Genomic DNA, 23,630 nt, shown 5'->3' on the forward strand with positions numbered 1-23,630 from the left:
CTACAGACCCCATGGCTATCAATGAAACGTTTAAGTCCGACCACACCTTACTATATAAGTCACAATTTTCCATGGACGTTACAAAGATGACAACATTCTTTGTAAAACTGGAAGCTCCTAGGGTTGACCCTGTTTTTGTCTATAAACTGGACACACCTCACCACAGCTGTAATCACACTTTCTACCTAATCAAAGCAAAAAAATAGGGTTTCACAAGAGAGTTGTATTAAACATTCTAATCCAAATTAGCTTCATTACTTCTCTCCATGCAGAATGAATCATTAGAACGTGGTTCTTTACCCCAGACCTAAACACAAACCTCCTGTAGCTCGTACAGACCCTATCCCTTCCTAATATGGATGTTAAAGTGTAAGACAAACCCTAACCTAACCTAACGACAATTCCCACCACGTCAACCAAGGATTCTACAAAATCTTCATCTGACACCACACACAAAGCGGAAACCCCCTTGGGGACTACTTCCACCCCTCCAAGAGTAGAGATCCCCATAAAGAGACTTATGAGGAGTACCAACCAACCACAGGAAGCAGGAAGAATCCTAGGAGATGACAAAAACAGTACAGTCTTCAAGGACCCTGACAACACCAATGATAATTGCGGCACCTGGTCACTCAAACGGAACGTCCAATCGTGATCATCTGCGACTCCGACATATGTCACCACCCGGAAAACAGCAAGAATATTGGCAATCTACAAGTGTCCTGTTTCCCTGGACCCAAATTTGAACACGCAGCCCACCTCCTCCGGAGAAAGACCCCCAACAACAACGATGTCAACAAAGTAATCCTGGCCTTCGTAATCAATGAACGACAACAGACCGACACCGCCATGAAGAAAGGCTACAAAACCATGATGGAGGTGGCCAAAACAACCTTCCCTTCAGCACATCAGAATCCTACTACTGAATGCTGCTAAAACCATGCCAGAAAGGCAATGCCAACAGGTAAGAAAAATTAACACTTTCCTCCAACAGCAAGGACACACAATTCCCCCGATCTCCAAGAACCAATTCATGACTACCGATGGGATCCACTGGGACTCAGCAACCAGGATTAACATCTGGACACATTGGCTGACTTTTTTAGAAAGCTGATGCCCCCACCGAACACAAGCACAGTGAGGGAAGTAAAATCATGATTTTTAAACCTATCAAAAGTTCTAAAAGCTACCCCAGCGCAGATCTCCTTACTAGAGAAGGGCCTATTTACCCACACTGGGTACTACCAAGGGGGCCATCCCCCAAACAAGAGTAGACGTTGAACAATACCACAGAAAAATTACGACTGGCATCTTTCTTTTTCAACCACCCGAGGACACAAATAAACAGACTGCCCTTCATCCCAGCATCAAAGTGGGAACCCAGACAGGGACAGATCCCTCCTAAAACTCTTCAATGAATAAAACAAAATAGAGCAGTCCCATCGAGAACAGATGATGAAGGAGGGCACCATAACAAACAAACAATTTCAATACCTAATGGGAGAAGAAGAACCACGGGAAAGAAGTTTCTATGTTCTACCTTAAATCCACACACCCAGAAACAACTTGTCGTCATCGGATAAAATTCCATTTGGATGACCCATAGTGTCAGACTGCGGCAGTGAGCACTACAGAGTTGCAAAATTCATCGACAATTTTTTGAACCCGCTCTCCACGAAACATGCCATCTACATCAAAGACACCTATGACTTAATCTCCAGAATATAGGAAACAAGGGTGAGTAAAGAAGATTTCCTATTCTCCATAGACATAGTGAATCTCTACACCAACATCAAACCGGGGCCCGACCTACAAGCAATCAGGAGAATCTTTAATAATGTTCCAGACCCACAACAGTCAGACAGTGCCATATTGGAACTACTGGAAAACAACCTAACTAGGAACGACATTGAATTCAACCAAGAATACTTCCTACAAACTAAGGGAGTATCCATGGGAAAGAAATTTGCTCCGAGCTTCGCAAACCTCTACTGGCGGATTGGGAGGACACAGCATTAAAACATTGCACACTAAAACGTTTGGCTTTAGTGTGAAATTTTTTAGTGCCGTTTTCACTTTGCACTTCTTCAGAAATCTAGACAACATCACCATAGATGACTTCACCTCTTTCATCTCCCACCTCAATGCATAACATGCCTCCATCAAAGTGACCTTTGTAACAGACAACACCAAGATGGACTTCCAGGACACGACCTCTTCCAAAGGCAGGGACTTTAAAGAAACAAGCGTTCTGGACACCGAAGTCTACTTCAAACCTACAGAAACACACGCATTATTAGAAACAACCAGCTTCCACCTGAAACACACCTTTAAGAGATTAATTAAATCCCAACTCCCAAAGAATATGCTCACAACCCGAGGATTTTGAGGGAGCAACCGAAGCCCTCTCTACAGTTCTCAAAAAAAGAGGCTATACCCGAAGTTTCCTAAGGACAGCGTGGCAAAACTACAAAACAATCACACCAAAGGATAAAAGAACTATCATCCCACTGGTTACAATCTACTCCGCACACTCCATAGCTCTAAACAGGAAACTCGAACAAAACTTCAACTCCATCCTCTCTTCAACAGAATTTTTCATTTCAGCCTACCGGAGAAACAAGAATCTAAAGGACTACATGGTCAGCACCAATCTTAAACCTCTTCAAACACAAAGGAGAAGAAGAACGGCTGGCTTCAAACAAGAACGAAAGGTGACCATTACTCAAAAAGGAGCAGCTTATGCCACCACAAGAGGAACATCACATAACATCAAAAACTGTGACTATTTGATTAAATGTAGCTCTTGTGGAATAAGCTTTGTGGGAGAAACCAAAAACTCTCTATGGCAACGCATCAGCCACCACAAATCCAACGTGAGACACAAGAGGACAACCAATAACCTATTAGCAAGCCGACTTCGTAGAACACAAAATCACCCAAATGCGGTTCTCGATTCTGGAAGCTGGATACACTAACACCAGGAGGCCTCAACAACAGACTATGAGAGCCCCCTACAAAACCCTCAGACTCTTATTCCCCCAAAAAAACCCTCACCCCCCCATTTTTTTTTAGTAAATCTTCATTCTACCAATGTTTACAGAGTGAAGGACCCTCCAGCAGAGCAGTAGTGAGTGCAATTTCCACCCAGTACAGGGTAGGCCTCCCTTCACAAACAACCTAACCTAACCTAAGCCTTACCCTAACCCTCGAGCGTGTCCTCCCTGGCATCCCAGCAGCACAAACTGTCTTTATCAAGGGGCAATACTTGTTCTTTAAAGTCCCTGTAAAGTCAATTGAGGGATTGCTTCTAAACACATTAACATAAACACATACATGTAAGAAAGCAATTGCTTAAAACATCCAAAAGTAAAAATTAAAATGACTGTGAACTATGTAGTACTAAACTGTGAAGACTAAGCTGTTTTTGTGGTCCTGATCTTTTGGGCGGGGCAAAGTCAGGGACGAGTGACGTTACGCATTGCTACCTGGTATGGCCCTGACACTACATAAGAGTAGAGCGCATTCGTCAGTGGTTCTCAATCGCGACAAGTTACGACAGTCTACACTACACTGGTTTGCTTTCTTACTATGGCGTCTTTCAAATGCATCTTCTCTGGACGCCAGAGTGGACATTACAGCTCATAACAACATCACTGCTCAAAACAACATACCAGTTCATAAGTCAAGTCAAGTCAAGTCACACTTTATTTATAAAGCGCATTTCATACCAGGGCAACACAATGCACTTTACACAGAAATACAAAAAAGAAAGAGAAAATATAGTTGTCAGCTGGTCATTATGTTCGTGATATAAAATTATTAGTTTATTCGTGTTCCAGATGCGGGAAAGGAGACAAAAGTCTCAGGCAATAAAGAAGCAATTGCCAAAACATCCAGTCTTAGATGTCAGTCACACTGTTCTAAAAGAAAATACCAAGTGGAATTCAAAAAAACTTCACAAAACACAAATAGAAACATTGCAGGAAATAACCACAAAATAAAAGGAAAACAAATATTGAAATTATATCTATGAAAAAAAGTTAATGTCGACGAGAAGCCTCTAAATATATGTGTTGAGTCCCCATACATATCGGTATTAAGAGGCTCATTTCATCAGGATGATTCACAGTTTGGAGACTCCAGGTACAAGCAGTGTGCTGCTATCAGTTGAACAGCAGTTCTTTAAAACAAGATCCAGAATGTTTGCGCATGGACACAAAATGACCTAGACGATGTTTTGATTAAAGGAAATAATCTTTATCAGGATATAAAAAAATCTGGTAGAATAAAAGATCATGTTCCAGGAAGAGATTATATTGCATTAACAGAATTGCGAAGAAGACAAACTATGTTTAATACAACATTCCAGATAAAGTATGCTGAGCCGTTTATGGCTGCATTGTTGTAGATCACTATGACTGAGTTGAATAGTATACAGTAGCTATGCCAATTGATAGAGCAATTCAGAAATCGCTGTTAAATAATAACGATGCATGTTTATTAACTATTTCTGGTAATAATTGTGCAATTATCAAACAGGGATCGTGGTTTGCAGTTGTAGATTCACAGGCAAGGAGCAGGACTCACCCAGTAGTTCTATAGCTAACTTCAAGATCGAATCTGTCTATAGTCATTTCTGTGATATTGCACATGCATTCAGTCAAAGTCAGCTGATATTTTAAATCACTGGACAGATCTTATTGACACCCAACGACAGAACCGAGTTAGTAAATACTACAAAGCATCGAGTAACAAATACATATGCGGAAGGCAACCATTCGACCCCACACAATTTAAAGGTGTCATATTGTTATGATAAGTCATATTGTGTGCCATCAACTTACAATTAAGATCCGAACAACACAAACAACAATAATGAATCTATGTGCACTGATAAGATTGAAAATGCAGATTTAAGTTGAGAAGATATAAAATATTGATGAAACATGAAGTGATAAACAACAAGATGGAATGTTTATGGAACATGTTTCCATCAGTTGATATTGTACACATGTTGATATTGACATGTTGTCTGTAGCACCAGCAGAACGGAACAACGCTGCACCGTGATTGGAGATGAAACCAATGAAGCCAAATGTTTCCCACTTCTTTTCCCAGAAGGAATTGGCACTTTTCATGATGCTAGAAAATAAAAGTTGCCTGTTCCTGATCCCCCAGCTGTTTCCTGTTCTTGATTCCCTGTCTGTCTGCACATTAAACCCTGTACCTACTCCCAAAACCATGTATGTCCTGCGTTTGGGTTCACCTGACCGTGTTCCTAACAGTCAATTGCCTTGAGAAAAGGTTATGACAAAGACAAAAAAAATAGGATTACTTGCAAAATGTTAACAAAGATTCAATGCAAAAAACTACAAATTTCAATGAAGGATATTAATTCATGAAACCTACAGTGCCCTTTTGGCAAAGTGTACAAAAAGATCTGTTTGCTATGGTAAGACAACTAGATATCCCAACATGGTTTTGCTCATTTTCTTCGGCTGATTTACAATGGGAAGAGTAGTCTCCAGACTCCAAAGAATCGTAAAACAAAAAAGTAAGGATGATCTGAATGTAACTTGTAGGTTACATTTTGTATTCACATTCATAACATGTATTTTCAAAGCTCTACAAATTATGTACTTCACTATAATTAAAGTCCTATTTGTTTGTGAAAATAGTTATAAATACCACCGATGTCAATTTGAGATTGGAAATCCATGTCAACCTCAAGAAGGCGGCGTTGTCAACTAAAATAGTGAATGTTGTTGGAGAAACGGAATTACTAGAGTGGTACGTGGGTAACATGGCGATGGGAATGAAGTTAAGCTTTTGGGAAGAACAAATTAAACATGTGACCAATGGACGATCATACACAATGAAGATGATGAAGACTCTGCATCAGGACTACTGTGGATCTGACAAGTACCAAGAACACCATCCTTCTACTAAGATCAGACGTTCAAATCAGAGAATGAAAGTGACATGAAACTCCCAGAGGAGGAAGTGTTAGAAATAGTTTGTATAATATCATCCACTAGTTTGACAAACAAACATGTATGTACTAAGTGTGGAGATGTCAGGAAAGTTTCAACACTGACCCTGACGACCACATCCTGTTAAGGTTGGAACAGATTCCAACTCAAGGATATTATACATGTGCAACATGTATGGAATGTAGAAGTTACCCATGATGCAATGCAACATGCAATGCAACTACAAGAGCAGCTCCTCCCCAGCCACGAGTGTGGACGCCTCCCTGGCCAACCAACTGAACTCCTTTTATGCGCGGTTCGAGTCTGGCAGCAGCACCGCTAGCTCGCCGGCTAATTGGAGCTACACCGCTGGGGACGAGCGCGCACTCTCAGTGTCCGTGCACGAGGTCAGGAGGGCTTTGATGCGGGTGAACACCAGGAAAGCTGCGGGCCCAGACGGCATATCTGGACGAGTACTGAAGACCTGTGCTAACCAGCTAGCTCCGGTGTTCACCACAATATTCAACATCTCCCTGGCTGAATCAGTGGTCCCATCCTGTTTCAAGAGGTCCACCGTCGTTCCTGTCCCGAAGATCGCCTCTCCAACCTGCCTGAATGACTACCGTTCGGTGGCCCTCACCTCAGTGGTCATGAAGTGTTTCGAGAGGCTGATTAAGGATTACATCTGCGCCTCCCTCCCCCGCACCTTGGACCCGTTGCAGTTCGCGTACCGGCAGAACAGATCCACGGATGACGCGGTCTCCCAGGTACTGCACACCACGCTCACGCACCTGGATGGCCAGAAGGGGGCCTATGTGAGAATGCTGTTCATTGATTATAGTTCAGCTTTCAACACCATAGTTCCCACCAGACTGGCTGTCAAGTTGATGGAGCTAGGATTGAATGGTCCGCTGTGCACTTGGATCCTGGACTTCCTCACAGGCCGCCCCCAGGTGGTCAAGGTGGGGAAGTACATGTCAAGCTCCCTCACCCTGAACACAGGATCCCCCCAGGGCTGCGTCCTCAGCCCCCTACTGTACTCCCTGTACACACATGACTGTGTGGCCAGGTCCAGCTCCAACACCATCATCAAGTTTGCTGACGACAACGTGGTCGTGGGCCTGATCACCGACTGCGATGAGAAGGCCTACCGCCAGGAGGTGGCTGACCTGTCACTCTGGTGCCAGGACAACAGCCTACACCTGAACGTCAGCAAAACCAACCCTACTGCAGAAGCTGGATGACACCCGAAGGGCTAGGTGGACGGAAGTAGCGGAATCCATCGACTTCACCCACTCCAGCCGGAAGGCGTGGCAGACCATCAACTTGCTCTCAGGGAGAAAAACAACACCTCGTAGGTGTCCAGTGACTGCAGATGCTATTGCTTCCCAGCTCCTGAAAAATGGTCGCTTCCCTGATGCGGACAAAAACTTTGCACGACTGACATCGTGTGAGGTATCATCCCTCTCCAGAGCAGCCAGCGCTGATGCTAATCTCTCAGGAGACTTCACAGCAGCCGAGCTAAAGGCAGCAATTAAAAAACTGAAGCTGGGCAAATCACCAGGTCGAGACAATATCCACCCAGAGTTTGTTATGCACCAAAGTGAAAGAACATCTCAATGGCTACGCACATTCTTCTCATCATGCTTCCGGAGGTCCAAGCTCCCGAAGACCTGGCGCCGTGCTTCCATCATAGCCTTGCCAAAGCCGAACAAACCCGCCGAAGACCCGAAGTCCTACAGGCCCATATCCCTGCTCTGTGTCCCGTACAAGATTCTGGAGAGGCTGATCCACAGCCGCATTGAGCCAGTGGTGGACCCTCAACTCCCACCGGAACAAGCCGGCTTCCGCAGAGGCAGGTCAACGGTGGACCAGGTAACGCTACTCACCCAGGACATCGAGGACAGCTTCCGAGATAATGAGAAAGCTGGAGTAGTATTCCTGGACCTGACAGCCGCTTATGACACCGTGTGGCACCGTGGACTACACCTGAAACTGTTGAGAACAATCCCGGACCGGCAAATGGTGAGATTTATTATGGAGATGCTATCTAACCATAGCTTCATCCTACAAACCAGCGATGGCCAGACCAGCAGGCTCAGAAGGCTGAAGAACGGTGTCCCGCAAGGCTCTGTCCTCTCACCAATGTTATTTAACATCTATATTCACGACCTGCCAGACACAACATCCAAGAAGTACGGCTATGCGGACGACCTGGCCATCATGCTTCGATGCCCAACATGGAACACTATGGAAGAAGGCCTCAACCGAGACATGGGCATCCTGGCAGACTACCTCCAGAAGTGGCACCTTCAGCTCAGCATGGGCAAAACAGTGTCTGCAGCTTACCACCTCTACAACCGGGAGGCAAGAAGGGAACTGGACGTGCATGTTGGCAACATCCGCCTGGAGTTCCAGCAAGCCCCCAAGTACCTCGGCGTATGCTTGGACCGGACGCTGTCCTACAAGCAGCACCTGGATGAAGTGAAGGCCAAGACAACCGCAAGGGTCTCGCTCATCCGCCGCCTTGCAGGCTCGACTTGGGGAGCTTCCCCCCAGACCCTACGCATATCCACGCAAGCCCTGGTCCTACCCGTAGCGGAATTCTGTGCCCCTGCCTGGAGCAGAAGTCCACATGCGAACAAGGTGGATACTGTCATCAACAGCGCCCTCCGGATAGTAACTGGTTGTCTGAAACCCACCCCTGTGTCCTACCTGCCAGTCCTAGCTGGTATCGCCCCACCCAGTCTCCGACGGGAAGCAGCTACCCTCGCCCTGGCAAGGAAAGCCCAGAAGAACGACTGGCACATCCTACACAAAGCCACAACAACACCGGCACCACCATGCAGGCTCAAGTCTCGCCATCCCTACAACAAGGCAGCACAAGAGATGCTACAGTCGATCCCTGACGACTTGTCCAAGGACGCCTGGCTGGCAGCATCCTGGAGACAATCGTGGGAGTCAGCTGCGCCCTCCCGCATCCAACGATACATCCGGGACCCAGGAGGAGGTGTAAAAGGAGAAGACATGCCACGCCACCTATGGACCTCGCTGAACCGCCTGCGTACTGGCGTCGGGCGCTTCAAGTCCTCTCTAAAGAAGTGGGGCCTCTCCGACTGCGTCATGCGAGTGTGGCGAACCTGAACAGACTGCCGAGCACATAATCACCAGCTGCCCCCTATACAGCCCACCCTCAGAAGCTGGCCTTTTTGACCCAGGACTGGAGACGAGGGCGTGGCTATATGACACTGAGTTGGCCATCTGATGATATACGAAAGAAGAAGCAAAACCAAGGAGCTGATTGCGGACTTTAGGCGTGGATCACAATCGAGGACGCACGCGCCCTTGTGGATTAATGGGACTTCTGTCGATAGGGTGAGCAGCTTCAGATATCTGGGAGTCCACATCACAGAGGACTTAACATGGACTGTTCACACAGACACTCTGGTGAGAAAGGCGAGGCAGCGTCTCTACCACCTCAGGCAGCTGAGGAAATTCCGGGTCTCGGTGAGGATCCTCAAGTCCTTCTACTCTGGAGCAGTGGAGAGCATCCTGACAGGCAACATCACTGCCTGGTTTGGGAACTGTACTGCCCAGGACAGGCGGGCCCTGCAGAGGGTGGTGCGTTCAGCTGAACGTACCACTGGAACTACCCTCCCCCCCTTGCAGGAGTTATACACCAGGAGGTGTAGTAGCAGAGCCCGTAGGATCATGAAGGATCCTCATCACCCCAACAACGGACTGTTTCAGCTGCTGCGGTCAGGCAAGCGCCTCCGCAGTCGCACAGCGAGAACAGAGACTGAGACGGAGTTTCTTCCCTCAAGCCATTAGAACTGTCAACGCTGACCTCACCAGGGGTCCTAACTGAGCCATGCACTAGGCTCCACTACCTACTTTACTGTATGTAGCATACTGTACAGCATACTGTATCACTGTTCAGGGTTGTTCGTGATGCCGTATTGCTGCGCCGTACTGTTGTATACTGTGCTGTATTATCCCAAACACTACCTCACACTATTCACATTCACATGCCACTTTAATTCACATGCCACTTTAAATGCACATATCTGTATATACATAGCCATATTCCTTCTATCTATTCCATTTTATTCCAATTTATTTTTATTGTATTTTATTCTTTATATTTTTATCTTATTCTATAAGTATTCCACTTACTGTATTACGTTTTAGGAGTCAGTTAGTCGGTCTATTAGAAAGGAATTTTCTACTTTTTATTTTATTTTATTTTTTATTTTTTCCTAGGACATGTTGTGTGCTATCATCGGGTGCGTTGCATTACATTTCACTGCATATATGTATGGAAGTGTGTATATGTATGTGACGAATAAAAAATCTTGAATCTTGAATCTTGAATCTTGAACATAACATGGAAGTTACAGTAACTATTACAATGTGCGTCAAGCAGTGTTACCTGGTACAATACGACATGAGTGGAATGTAGAAGTTACCCATGATGCAATGCAACCTAACATGGATGTTACAATTACAATTAGAATGTGTGTCATGCAGTGTTACCTAGTACAATACATATGTATCCACTTGATGACAAATATTTCATCCATCCAGCGACATATTATCACAGGAGGCTCCTTCCGTGTCAGATACACCAACAACAGTATGGTGACTGTTATTACTAAAGTAGAAACAATGGTAAAAACACAACATGAAGGTGAAGCATTTCTTTATTTACCTTTGTGAAGATTACTATGTTTTTGTATTAAATTTATAAAAAATGTCAAGTGCCCAGGCGCCGCGCTCACTCACCCGTATTTTTCGCTGATTAGGGACAGGTTGTATCGAGTTAGCCGTGACACTCAGTCGGGAGAGGAAATAACCCAGTTGTTGGTGCCGAAAAGTCACCGGGAAATGCTTTCCCAGGCGGCTCACCATAACCAGATGGCAGGGCACCTCAGACACAATAAAACTCTGCAGCGGTAATGGCCCGCTTCTATTGGCCAGGCATTTGGGCAGATGTGCGCAAATGGTGCCGCTTGTCCCGCGTGCTAATTAATCAATCCTCTGGCTACACCAACTGCACCGTTGAGGTCCCTTCCCCTAGTCGAGGCACCATTTGAAAGACTCGGTATGGACCTCATCGAGCCTTTTGACCACAGTGCTCGCGGGTATTGTTTTGTGTTAGTCCTAGTGGATTATGCAACCTGGTACCCTGAAGCAGTGCCCCTGCACAGTATTACGGCCAAAAGTGTGGCGCAGGTGCTGTTTCAGGTCATCTCCTAGGTGGGATTCCAAAGGAAATCCTGACTGTCCAGGGCATTTTGTTTATGTCGCATACACTTTGCAAACTTAACGAGTTACTGGCGTCCGCTCATTTCGAACCAGCTTTTACCATCCCCAGACCAACGGTCTTGTGGAGCGTTTTAAGAAAATGCTGAAAAACGTGACATTAAGATAGCTGTAATTGGGAAACATGGCTGGACCCCCTGTTGTTTGCGGTGCGCGAGGTTCCCCAAGCCTTCACGGGATTCTTTTCTTTTGAGCTCCTTTTTGGCATGCTAGACCAAATTAAAGAAAACTGGGAGGAGGGGCCTAGTACCAGTAAAAACGATATACAGTCAATATGGACCTGAGAGCAAAGCTACATGCGCTGGGACAGCAGTCACGGGAGAATTTACTCCAGGCCCAGGAACAGCAGCGCTGCTTATACGACAGAGGGGCCCAACTCAGACAATTTGCACCAGGAGACATTGTGTTAGTGTTGCTCTCTACGTCCAGCTCAAAATTACTTACCAAGTGGCAAGGGCCCTTTGTGGTCACGTGGCGAGTTGGGGAGGTCGATTATGAGGTTGCATGGTGAGACAGAGGCGGGGCGACGCAGATCTATCACCTGAACCTCCTGAAGCAGTGGAAGGAGGCAGCATCCGTGTCTCTGGCCACCACGGTTATTGAGGGGGATGAGCAGTGGAGGTATGTGGCGGATGAGGGGGGCATGGTTAGGCCCCGTCTGCAGGGGACGGAGCTGGCTTGGTGGCACAGCTTTTCCGGGCCCTTCCCACAATCGGCCTCTTTAGCGCTGATTGGTTGGAACAAGCTGGGAGGGTCTTCTTCTATGTTCTTCTGTCTTTCAGGGGAGGATGGAGGAGCACTCAATCATTTCTAGTCTTTCTGTTGTGCCAGCGAGACTTTCTGTAACCAGCATGAATAAAAACCTTGCCATGTTGGCGCTCCACTACCCGAATAACTCCCATCTCCCTCCCTAAACATGTGGGTAGAGACTCCCACAGCTTATTTTTGTAACCTGTGCTGCATTTTACAGAACTGGAAAAATTGTAATACATACCTAAAACAACTCAACTGGACCCCGTGTATTGCTGCCTGCAGCTATTGTTATTGATTGGTGTTTTAAAATTTTTGATCTCTGTGTTTTTTGTGCTAAAAGTATCTGGAACATGATAATGGCAGTATGCACAGAGATGGTTGAGGTCTCGTTAGAACCGAGACATTTCAGACGTCTTGACGTTCGAGTTTGATCAATATCGATCTAATTTGGAGCAGAAATTAGTGAAAAACTGTCGTAATTTCATTAGTTTCAGGAGTGGGCCTCTTTGTGACATCATGATGCGAAGTCATATAAATCCAAGCTTCTTCACTCAGAACTCATTCCCCTCCAGCCACTTGCGAGTACAACATCTAGATAGACAACTTGAGCCACGCAGCGTTTAAATGAAATTCGGAAAACTGTTAACTTGTGCTGCGTTTTACAAAACCCTGGAAACTATAATCCTTCCAAGAAGACAACCATTGAAGTCCACACTGCGTCATCCAGGAACTATGGTAACTCTTAAAAACTCAGTTCTTAAGGGATATTTAAACTGAACGCCAGAAGAGCAACATGAGGTGATGTAAGTGCACGTTGATTGGTCCAGACTTAAGTACACAGAACTGGAGTGGAAAACAGTCCAAAACATTCTGTGTTTGTGACCTCACACATGGAGTTCACATGCAGCTCCAGAGCAACAGGTCCAAGTCATGTCTGTTTTATTTTAGTCCCGAAGGTTTAAAAAGTTAATGAAACATCTTTGAGGGACATGCAGTGTTGAATCCATTTGAATGGAAGCGTGTTCTTGGTAACTTCCACACGGAGTGATTTCCATCCACAGAGACACTGTGAGGCAGGACTCTGTCGACTACCATGGGGGTGGGTGTGTGTATGTGTATATATATATATATGTATATATATATATGTATATATATGTATGTGTATAACGTATATGCATTCATGCCTGGAAGGGGGTAATCCCCAACTGTTGAAGGCATTGTGTAGTATGTATCGATATATTTGTGTTATTTTCAATAAAGAAATATAAAAACAAACACATTGAAGGCGCTTCACACTAAACTCGACAAACGACAAGAATAAATAGGAAGTCAGAGGTAGTAGGATAGATTCTTAAACTATTCTCTACATATTTTGTGTAGTACTGGATGCAGTACCTGGGCAGAGATAGTACAGTAGTTTATATGCTATATATATTCTGTATAGTACTCGGTACAGCACCTGGGCAGAGGTAGTAGTTTATATTCTATATATATTCTGTGTAGTACTCGGTGCAGTACCTGGACAGAGGTAGTAATATATATTCTGTATATATTCTGTGTAGTACTGGGTGCGGTACCTGGGCAGAGAGCGATGTTGCACAATTTGCTCTGAGTCTCGGGGCCGTCGCAGGCGCGCCCACCGTGCAGGGGCGGGGCACACATCCTGGTGCGCGTGCGGTGGCCACGCCCACACGTGAAGGAGCACAGACTCCATGGAGACCACTCCTCCCACACGCCGTGCACTGCAACACAGTACACAGTACTTCAGTACAAGGTATGGAGCCTATAACCCTTAAAGACAACACTTCATAAAGTATTACTGAACCTTCCTTCTGCAGACGGTGCTCATGCAGTTTATAATAAGTCATTGTATCATTGTATAGTTATCCATATAGTCAGGCTACGGAGCTGATCAATCACTTTGATCAATCCAGTCTCACTTTGGATTTGTATTGAGAAACACTGCTACACTACACTGCTCAGCCACAAGATTAAAACCATGGATAGGTGAAGTGAATAACATTGATCATCTGGTTCCAATGGTATTTGTCAAGGGGTAGGGATATATTATATATATATATATATATATATATATATATAAACTGTTATATATTATAATTATTTATATACTGTTATATGTTATTATTTTTATATATACTGTTATATATAATATATGCTCTGTTATATATTATTATAATTGTATATATAATGTTATAAATTATTATTATAAATATTGTTATTTATTATTATTTTATATACACTGTTATATTATATATATATATATATATATATATATATATATTAATATTATATATACTGTGATACTTTTTTCTGCATCATTTGAAAGACGAGAATCAGAGCTTCCAAACAAGGTGTCACTTGTACAAATCAAGCAAATATTTTTGAAGCTATAACTTATTAATGACAAGGGTGTGGCAAACGGTGTTTCTGACATAATCACCTTGAAAGTTTTGCCGAGACTTGTCTTCATTCAGCTCCCAGGATGCAAATGAGGAGCAATAGCCTCATGGCTACTTAACATACTGCGGAATGGGCCAATCACTGCTTTGTTCTTGTGTTTTGAGGGAACGTTGAACGTATTTTTGTTTTGAAAAAAGCTTTTATTTAACAGTAAGAATATACATGTTTTATATAAAAGTGGAATTTATTTTCCTGTGGTGCTTGAAAATATTCAGTTTCATTGTCACATTCGGGTTGAAAACTGTTTGAAATGTTCTCCAAGTCCGGAGTAATATCAGATTCAGCATCGCTGTCACTATCATGGTGGAAAATGAAGTCCAGTGCACGCTGCTTACACTGACTTGGATCTATTGCACTGGTCAGATTGAGGTCCGTGATATGATTTCGATCTTCCTCCACCCGCTTCTCCTAATCATTCAGAGTTTTCACAGACAAGTGAAACCGGAGCCTCGTCTTGTTTACGGAAGGGACGGTGATGTCAGTGACACGCCTCCTCCACAACGCTGTCTCCATGTGTGTATAAAATACGTCATATTTAAAGGCTGAACTCTATCAAAGCAGTTTCACATTGTGACTTCACATCACGTGGAATATGGAGGAATGATCTTCACCTGGACTGTCATTTTTAAGGAAACCATCGATCTCCGTCGTGGGTCTCGGAGAGTGAACTGTCTTTCCCCATGTCATCTAACGGGAATATTTAACTCCACGGTTTAACATTTTTCTACTATTTATAAATCAAACTCGGTTTTGAAAATACATTGAGAGATATAAAAAACCACAAAGGAACACAAATCTGGAAAAATCAAATTTTCCTTCAAGTAAGGTTTTTTGAAGGAAAAACCTGGCGATTTTAGAAATGCGCGAGATGGCGGCTTTTGCTGTGGTGGGTCAAAATATTAATATATAAATAAACAGTTACTCAAATAACAACCGGGCCTCTAATAAATGTTATTATTATTACAATTATTATATTAGGCAGCAAGTGAACAGTCAGTTGTTGAAGTTGATTTGTTAAAGCAGCGTAAGGATCTGAGCCACTTTGACAAGGAGCACATTGTGATGCAACGGGGTCAGAGCATCTCCACAAGCACAGGTCTTGTGGGCTGTTCCCGCTATGCAGTGGTTACTACCTACCAAATGTGTTCAAGGAAGGACGACCGGTGAACCGGCGACAGGGTGATGGGGCCCAAGCCCAAGCTTGGGAGCCAAGTTTAGCCCATCTGGTTCAATCCCACAGAAGAACTAGTGTAGCACAAAGTGGTGAAAAAGTGAATGTTGCTATGATACAAAGGTGTAGAACAGCGCTCAGAGTGTTCATGCTGACCCCTGTTCACCCCTGAAAGCACCTACAATGGACACGTGAGTGTCATAACTGGACCATGGAACAATGGAAGAAGGTGATGACTCATGAATCACGTTTTCTTCTTCATCATGCGGATGGGTGGGGTTAGGGTCCCATCCGATGGAGCATCTGTGGGATGTGCTGGAACAACAAGCCCGATCCATGGGGGCCACACCTCCAACTTCCAGGATCTGCTGCTAATGTCTTGGTGCCAGATACCACAGGACACCTTCAGAGTCTGGTGGAGTCCATGCCTCCACGTCACAGCTGTTTTGGGGACACGAGGGGGAGCTGCACTATAGTAGTGGTTATTTGTGGTGGTTTTAATCAGTGGCTGATCAGTGTACATGTATATCCTGTAGTAGAGTAAAAAAATACTGTCCAAAATGAATGTACTTAAGTAGTATACTGTACTGTGATGTGATGTGATGTGATGTGATGGGATGGGATGGGATGGGATGTGGGGATGGTGTGGTTTGAGCACCACACCTTTTCTGGCTCTAGGTAACTGTTGCCCAGGATCAGAGTGGTTGTACACCTGTTGTTTGTTGATTGGTTGAACGTTGAACCACCCATCCATCATACATCCATCCCTCCACCCATCCATCCATCCATCCATCCATCCATCCACCCATTCATCCACCCACCCATCCACCATCCATCCATCCATCCATCCATTTCCCATCCATCCCTCATGCATCCATCCATCCATCCATCCATTAATTTCTCATCCATCCATCCAGTCAGGTTAGTCCTAACTGTGAGTTTAGGACAAACTAACAGGTTAGTACAAAGTAACACGTTAGTACTAACTTAATGACAGTACTAACTGTCAGGTTTGTCCTAACTGTCAGTTTATTACTAACTAACAGGTTAGTACGAAGTAACACGTTAGTACTAACTTAATGACAGTACTAACTGTTAGGTTAGTCCTAACTGTCAGTTTAGTCCTGACTGTCAGGTTAGTACTGAATGTCAGTTTAGTCCTGACTGTCAGGTAAATCGTGACTGTCAGTTTAGTACTAACTGTCAGGTTGGCCCTGACTGTAAGGTTAGTCCTGACTGTCAGTTTAGTCCTGACTGTCAGTTTAGTCCTGACTGTCAGTTTAGTCCTGACTGTCAGGTTAGTCCTGACTGTCAGTTTAGTCCTGACTGTCAGTTTAGTCCTGACTGTCAGTTTAGTCCTGACTGTCAGGATAGTCCTGACTGTAAGGTTAGTCCTGACTGTCAGGATAGTCCTGACTGTAATGTTAGTCCTGACTGTCAGGATAGTCCTGACTGTAAGGTTAGTCCTGACTGTCAGGTTAGTACTAACTGTCAGTTTAGTCCTGACTGTCAGGATAGTCCTGACTGTAAGGTTAGTCCTGACTGTCAGGATAGTCCTGACTGTAAGGTTAGTCCTGACTGTCAGGTTAGTACTAACTGTCAGTTTAGTCCTGACTGTCAGTTTAGTTCTTACTGTCAGTTTTAGTACTAACTAACAAGTTAGTACGTAGTAAGACGTTAGTACTAACTTAATGACTACTAACTGTTAGGTTAGTCCTAACTGTCAGTTTAGTCCTGACTGTCAGGTGAGTACTGACTGTCAATTTAGTCATGACTGACCCAACTAACCTAACTTACTAACTAACAGGTTAGTTCTAACCCTTCTTTGTTGATGAAAGTTGTGATGTTTGACTCTGTACGGTTTAGTGGTCAGAGGTCGGAGGTCAGATCAGCTTATGATCACTTAGATATTGAGTGTAATATGCTGATAGAGCTGCATGGGCAGACCTTTCCATTGCATTGCGCTGTGAACTGCTGTTGTAAATGCTCCATGAAATGCAAATGAAATGACTTTGTAAAACAAATGGAAAACACAAGCTTGATGGTAAAATATCACAACATAATGTTTGAAGAAGGAAATAATAATAATAATAACAATGATGATGATGATGATGATAATAACAACAACAACAGGGTACATGTCCTGCTGTACCTGGGCAGGGGGCAGTGTTATTGCAAAAGCGCGACTCTCGCAAGGGCCCGCTGCAGTGCATTCCGTACGGGGAGACGCAGGTTCGGGTTCGAACCTGCGAGCCCTGACCACATGACACGGAGCACGAGCTCCAGTGGGACCAGTCCTCCGCTCCGGGGTCACCTGTGGAGAGGGGAACAGCGTTAGTGCCGGGACACCGGCCAGGAAGACGAGGAGGACCAAGTTACGGGATATCTGCTCCTCTTCTCTGTGACCTCTGAACTTTCATCAACTGGAATGAGAATGGTTCTGTTGATTTGAGTTTAAATCATCAAGAGGTGGCTATATAGTTATCCTGTATATATACAGGCTATAGATATGTATACAGTATATCTAAATATATTCAGTATACTATATAGATATGTATACTGTATATATAAATATGTTCAGTATATAGATAAACATACACAGAATATGCATTTATTCAAAGATCACAGAAAAGGTGTTTCATAGTCATTGACAGACACATTATGCCTATAACTTACTGTTGAATTTCAATACTAATTCATGCATTAAAAAAATGATATAAAAAAAAGTTAAACAGCCACAAAGAAGATTTTATACAAACATGGTCACATGCGAGAAAGACACATCTGACTGAAAATAAAATTAAAATGGTTTTGAATGTGTGTTAGTTCACAGTCTGACGTATGGATTCAAAAGATCTAGTTTCCATGGCATCGGTGGAAAGCCGACTGTGTGTTGGGAGATTGTCAAAAACGTATAGTTTTCTAACTTTATTCAGCAGGTCAGATGTCATTGGGCTGAAATTCGGACATAACTGAAATTCCACATTTAAGAGCCCAAATGTTGAACAAAGTTCTCAGAATTGTGTGTCAAATTTGTGTCAAATGTTTTTTTTCCCATCTATTCAGGTATTTTCCAGTTTTCCTGTTGATAAAATGGTGAAATATGAAACTTCTGGGGCCAAAAAGCAGAACGTGCTGAATAAAGCCTCAATAAACTCTTGTGTGTATTTTTCAGCTCTGAATACATTTCTGTCTTTTAAAATCAATCATTGTTCTGTATGTCTGTGTTTTAAAGCTGTGAAAGGTGGATCAATCTGGGTGGAGGAGGATGGAGCTGGTGGTGCTGATGCTGTTAGGGGTTAGTGATGAGGAACCAAATGAACTGAGATGGAAACACATGGAGAAAAGAAAAGAAAGCAACAAAAGAGGAGTTTCTCTCGCGACCCCCCCCAGAAGACGTTCCCTCTGAATCAAGAGATCAATACGTGTCTTTAGCCTCCACATGTTTCTCTCTGAACTAAAAGTCTCATTTCTTAAATTTACATTTCTTTTATCTCTTGGCGGCATCGATCACCTCACTTTGTCCCAGAGTGCGCTTCGCTGCTTTTACACTTTTCCAATGAATTGCATTAACTTGATGGCGCCTGGGCAGGAAGGAGAAGCGCGCGGTTATACCTTCTCTGAATGAACGTTGTGTGAATTTATAAGAATAAAACAAACAGACGCACACGACCCAATGAAGTTGTGTGCGTCTGTAAGCAAATACTGGCAGAGGACGAGGAAAGAGCAGCAGAGAAAGTCAGAGTGCAGTAAAGAGAAAGCATGCATGTGACTGATGGATTAAAGAAACAGAACTAGTTATTACCAGTTTGTGCCATAAACCTAGCGGCCTCGGCCTGCTCCTGCAGGGCCTTTGTGTCATGAACTGATCTCGGCCGCTGACTTTTTACTGTATGCTCGCCCATCATTCCATATTCTAGGGACAGAATAGATTCATATCAAACCTTGGACATTCTGTTTCATCAGCAGTGCACGGCTAGAAACAAAGAGCACACACATGGACGTTCCTTCCTTAAACAGCGATCTATCAGGTGAGTGGAGGTATTAATTAGCTGGAAGCACAGGACACAGAGCAAACATGCAGATCAACTCACATCCACTTGGAACTAACCTCCCTCCCTCCCCAAAGGAAAAGAACAGAAAATGAAAGTAAAATGTGTAAGCCATCGGAAAGCCACAGAGGAGGGGGTCATGGTATCACATGCTGTATTGATCCACAGTTCCTGATCGCTTCGTCTGATTGATGTCTTTCTGCTCCGCTTCACGGCGGAATCAGACAAATGTATTCTGAGCTGTTTTCACTGCTCGGCCGCTTTGTTTCTGAGAGAACAGCAGAAAACGCATATTTTTTCCTGAGAATCAGTTTGTGAAAATATTGACTCCAATAGATCATGTGATATTTAAATGAGAAACATGGAGACTAGTAGATTATCACTATGGGTTGGTTAAAGCGTATCATTTGCAAATAGACAAAGTGACACATCAATGACAGACTCATATACAGCTTGTTAGTTCAGTACAATACCATGCTTTATCAGCCAGATATCCAGTAGGTAAGCAGCAGATAACCAGCACATAACCCGTGAATAACCAGCGGACAACCAGCAGTTAACCAGTAGATAACGAGCGGCTATCAAACAGATAACCCGTAGATTACAAGCAGGTAACCAGCAGATAAGCAGAAAGTAACCCGAAGATAACTCGCAAATAACCAGCAGATAACAAGAAGATAACCCATGGATAACCAACAGATAACACCAGAGAACCAGCAGATAACATCAGATAACAAGTGGATAACCCCAAGATAACCAGCAGATAACAACAGATAACCGGAAGAAAACCAGTAGATAACTCCTCGATGACCAGCCGATAATGCCAGATAACCTGTAGATAACAAGTAGATAAACAACAGAAAGCCCATAGATAACCAGCAGATAACCAGCATATAACCAGTAGATAACCAGCAGATAACCAGCAGATGAAAAGTTGATAACCTGTAGATAACCAGCCGATAACCCATAGATGACCAGCAGATAACGCCAGAGAACCAGAAGATAACATCAGATAACCAGTTGAAAATGCCTAGATAACCAGCAGAAAGCGCCAGATAACCAGAAAATAACCTGTAGGTAACCAGCAGATAAACCAGCCGATAAGCAGCAGATAATCCATAGATGACAGGATATAACCAGTAAATAAACAGTTGATAACCAGTAGATAACCCACAGATAATCAACAGATAACCAGTAGATAACCAGTAAATAACCCCTGTATAACCAGCAGATAACAACAGATAACGAGCAGAAAACCAGTAGATAACCACTTGATAACTAGCAGATAACCAGTAGATAACCCCTTGATAACCAACCGATAACGCCAGATAACCAGCAGATAACGCCAGGTAACCAGGAGATAACCAGCGGATAACCAGTAGGTAACCCAAAGATAGCCAGCAGATAACCAGTAGATAACCCATAGATAACCAGCAGATAATGCCAGAGAACCAGCAGATAACATAAGATAACCAGTAGATAACCCCTAGATAACCAGCAGATAACACCAGATAACCAGCAGAAAACCAGCAGATACCTCCTTGATAACCAGCCAATAATGCCAGATAACCTGTAGATAACCAGCAGATAACCAGTAGATAAACAGCAGAAATCCATAGATAACCAGCAGATAACCTGTAGATAACCAGCAGATAACCAGCAGATAAAAAGTTGATAACCTGTAAATAACCAGCCAATAACCCATAGATAACCAGCAGATAAAGCTAGAGAACCAGCAGATTACATCAGATAACCAGTAGATAACCAGCCGATAATGCAGATAACCAGTAGATAACCAGTAGATTACCAGTAGATGAAGAGCAGATAACATGTCGATAACCAGATAGATAACCGGCCAATAACCGTAGATTACCAGTAGATATTGCCAAATAACCAGCAGATAAGATAAGATAAGATAAGATAAGATAAGATAAGATAAGATAAACCTTTAATAGTCCCACACTGGGGAAAAATACAATATAGTAACCAATATAGATAACCCTTAGATAACCAGCAGATAACACCAGAAAACCCGAAGAAAACCAGTAGATAAGTCCTTGATAACCGGCTGATAAAGCCGGATAACCTGTAGATAACCAGTAGATAAACAGCAGATAGCCCATAGATAACCAGCAGATAACCAGTATATAACTAGTAGATAACCAGCAGATAATCAGCAGATAACCAGTAGGTAACCTGAAGAAAACCAGCAGGTAACCAGCAGATGAAAAGTAGATAACTTGTAGATAACCAGCCGATAATCAATAGATGACCAGCAGGTAACAGTAGATAACAAGCAGATAACCAGCAGACAAACACCGGATAACCAGTACAAAACCCAAAGATAACCAGCGGATAACCAGAAGATAACCAGCAGATAACCAATAGATAACCAGTAGATAACCGGTAAATAACCACTTGATAACCAACAGATAACGCCAGATAACCTGTAGATAATCAGTAGATGAACAGCAGATAACAGAAGACAACCAGTAGATAACCCCTAGATAACCAGCAGAAAGCACAAGATAATCAGCATATAACCAGTAGATAACCAGCAGATAACCAGCAGATGAAAAGTAGATAACCTGTAGATAACCAGCCGATAACCCATAGATGACCAGCAGATAACGCCAGAGAACCAGCAGATAACATCAGATAACCAGTTGATAACACCTAGATAACCAGCAGATAACGCCAGATAACCGGCAGAAAACCAGCAGATAACGCCTTGATAACCAGCCAATAACGCCAGATAACCAGAAGATAACCAGAAGATAACAGGTAGATAACCAGCCAATATCCAGTAGATAATCAGCAGATGACATCAGATAACCAGTAGATAACCCCTAGATAACCAACAGAAAGCACCGGATAATCAGACAATCACCTGTAGGTAACCAGCAGATAAACCATTCGATAAGCAGCAGATAAACCGTAGATGACAGGATATAACCAGTAGATAAACAGTCAATAACCAGTAGATAACCCACAGATAACCAGCAGATAACCAGCAGATAACCAGTAAATAACCCCTATATAACCAGCAGATAACACCAGATAACAAGCAGAAAACCAGTAGATAACCACTAGATAACTAGCAGATAACCAGTTGATAACCAGCAGGTAACCAGTAGATAACCCCTTGACAACCAACAGATAACGCCAGATAACCAGCAGATAACCAGGAGATAACCAGCAGATAACCAGTAGGTAACCCGCAGATAACCAGTCAATAACCCGCAGATAACCAGCAGATAACCGGTAGTTAACCCAAAGATAGCCAGCAGATAACCAGTAGATAACCCATAGATAACCAGCAGATAATGCCAGATAACCAGCAAATTACTCCAGATAACCTGTAGATAACCAGCAGATAACCAGTAGATAAACAGCAGAAACCCATAGATAGCCAGCAGATAACCAGCAGATAACCAGTAGATAACCAGTAGATTACCAGTAGATGAAGAGCAGATAACATGTCGATAACCAGAAGATAACCAGCAGATAACCACTAGATAACCATAGATAACCAGCAGATAAGATACGATAAGATGTGGGGATGGTAGCTCAGGAGGTAGAGCTGGTCTTCTAGTAATCTAAACGTTGCAGTTGCGTTGTAGTGTCCTTGAGCAAGACACTCAACCCCTAATTGCTCCTGATGGCTGCGTCCGTCGGTGTTTGAATAATTGTAAGTCGCTTTGGATAAAAGCGTCTGATCAATGCAATGTAATGTAAAAGATAAGATAAGATAAACTTTTATTAGTCCCACACTGGGGAAATTTACAATATAGTAACCAATAACGATTAGATAACCAGAGAACCAATAGATAAGTCCTTGATAACCAGCCGATAATGCCAGATAACCAGTAG

General features: G+C 43.4%; 1 protein-coding gene across 1 annotated transcript in view; it reads right to left on the reverse strand.

Moving 5' to 3' along the window:
• The window catches only part of adgrb3 (adhesion G protein-coupled receptor B3), a gene marked incomplete at its 5' end in the record, with an annotated part of 129,221 nt that overhangs the window by 73,655 nt on the left and 31,936 nt on the right, over nucleotides 1-23,630 (reverse strand). Inside the window, 3 exons of the mRNA XM_080016869.1 lie at nucleotides 13,631-13,795; nucleotides 17,858-18,019; nucleotides 19,511-19,621. Coding sequence (XP_079872995.1) covers nucleotides 13,631-13,795; nucleotides 17,858-18,019; nucleotides 19,511-19,621 — 438 coding nt within the window. The remainder of the gene's footprint in view (nucleotides 1-13,630; nucleotides 13,796-17,857; nucleotides 18,020-19,510; nucleotides 19,622-23,630) is intronic.

The sequence above is a fragment of the Zeus faber genome (genome assembly GCF_960531495.2).
Source record: "Zeus faber genome assembly, chromosome: 16".
NCBI classification, from domain to species: domain Eukaryota; kingdom Metazoa; phylum Chordata; class Actinopteri; order Zeiformes; family Zeidae; genus Zeus; species Zeus faber.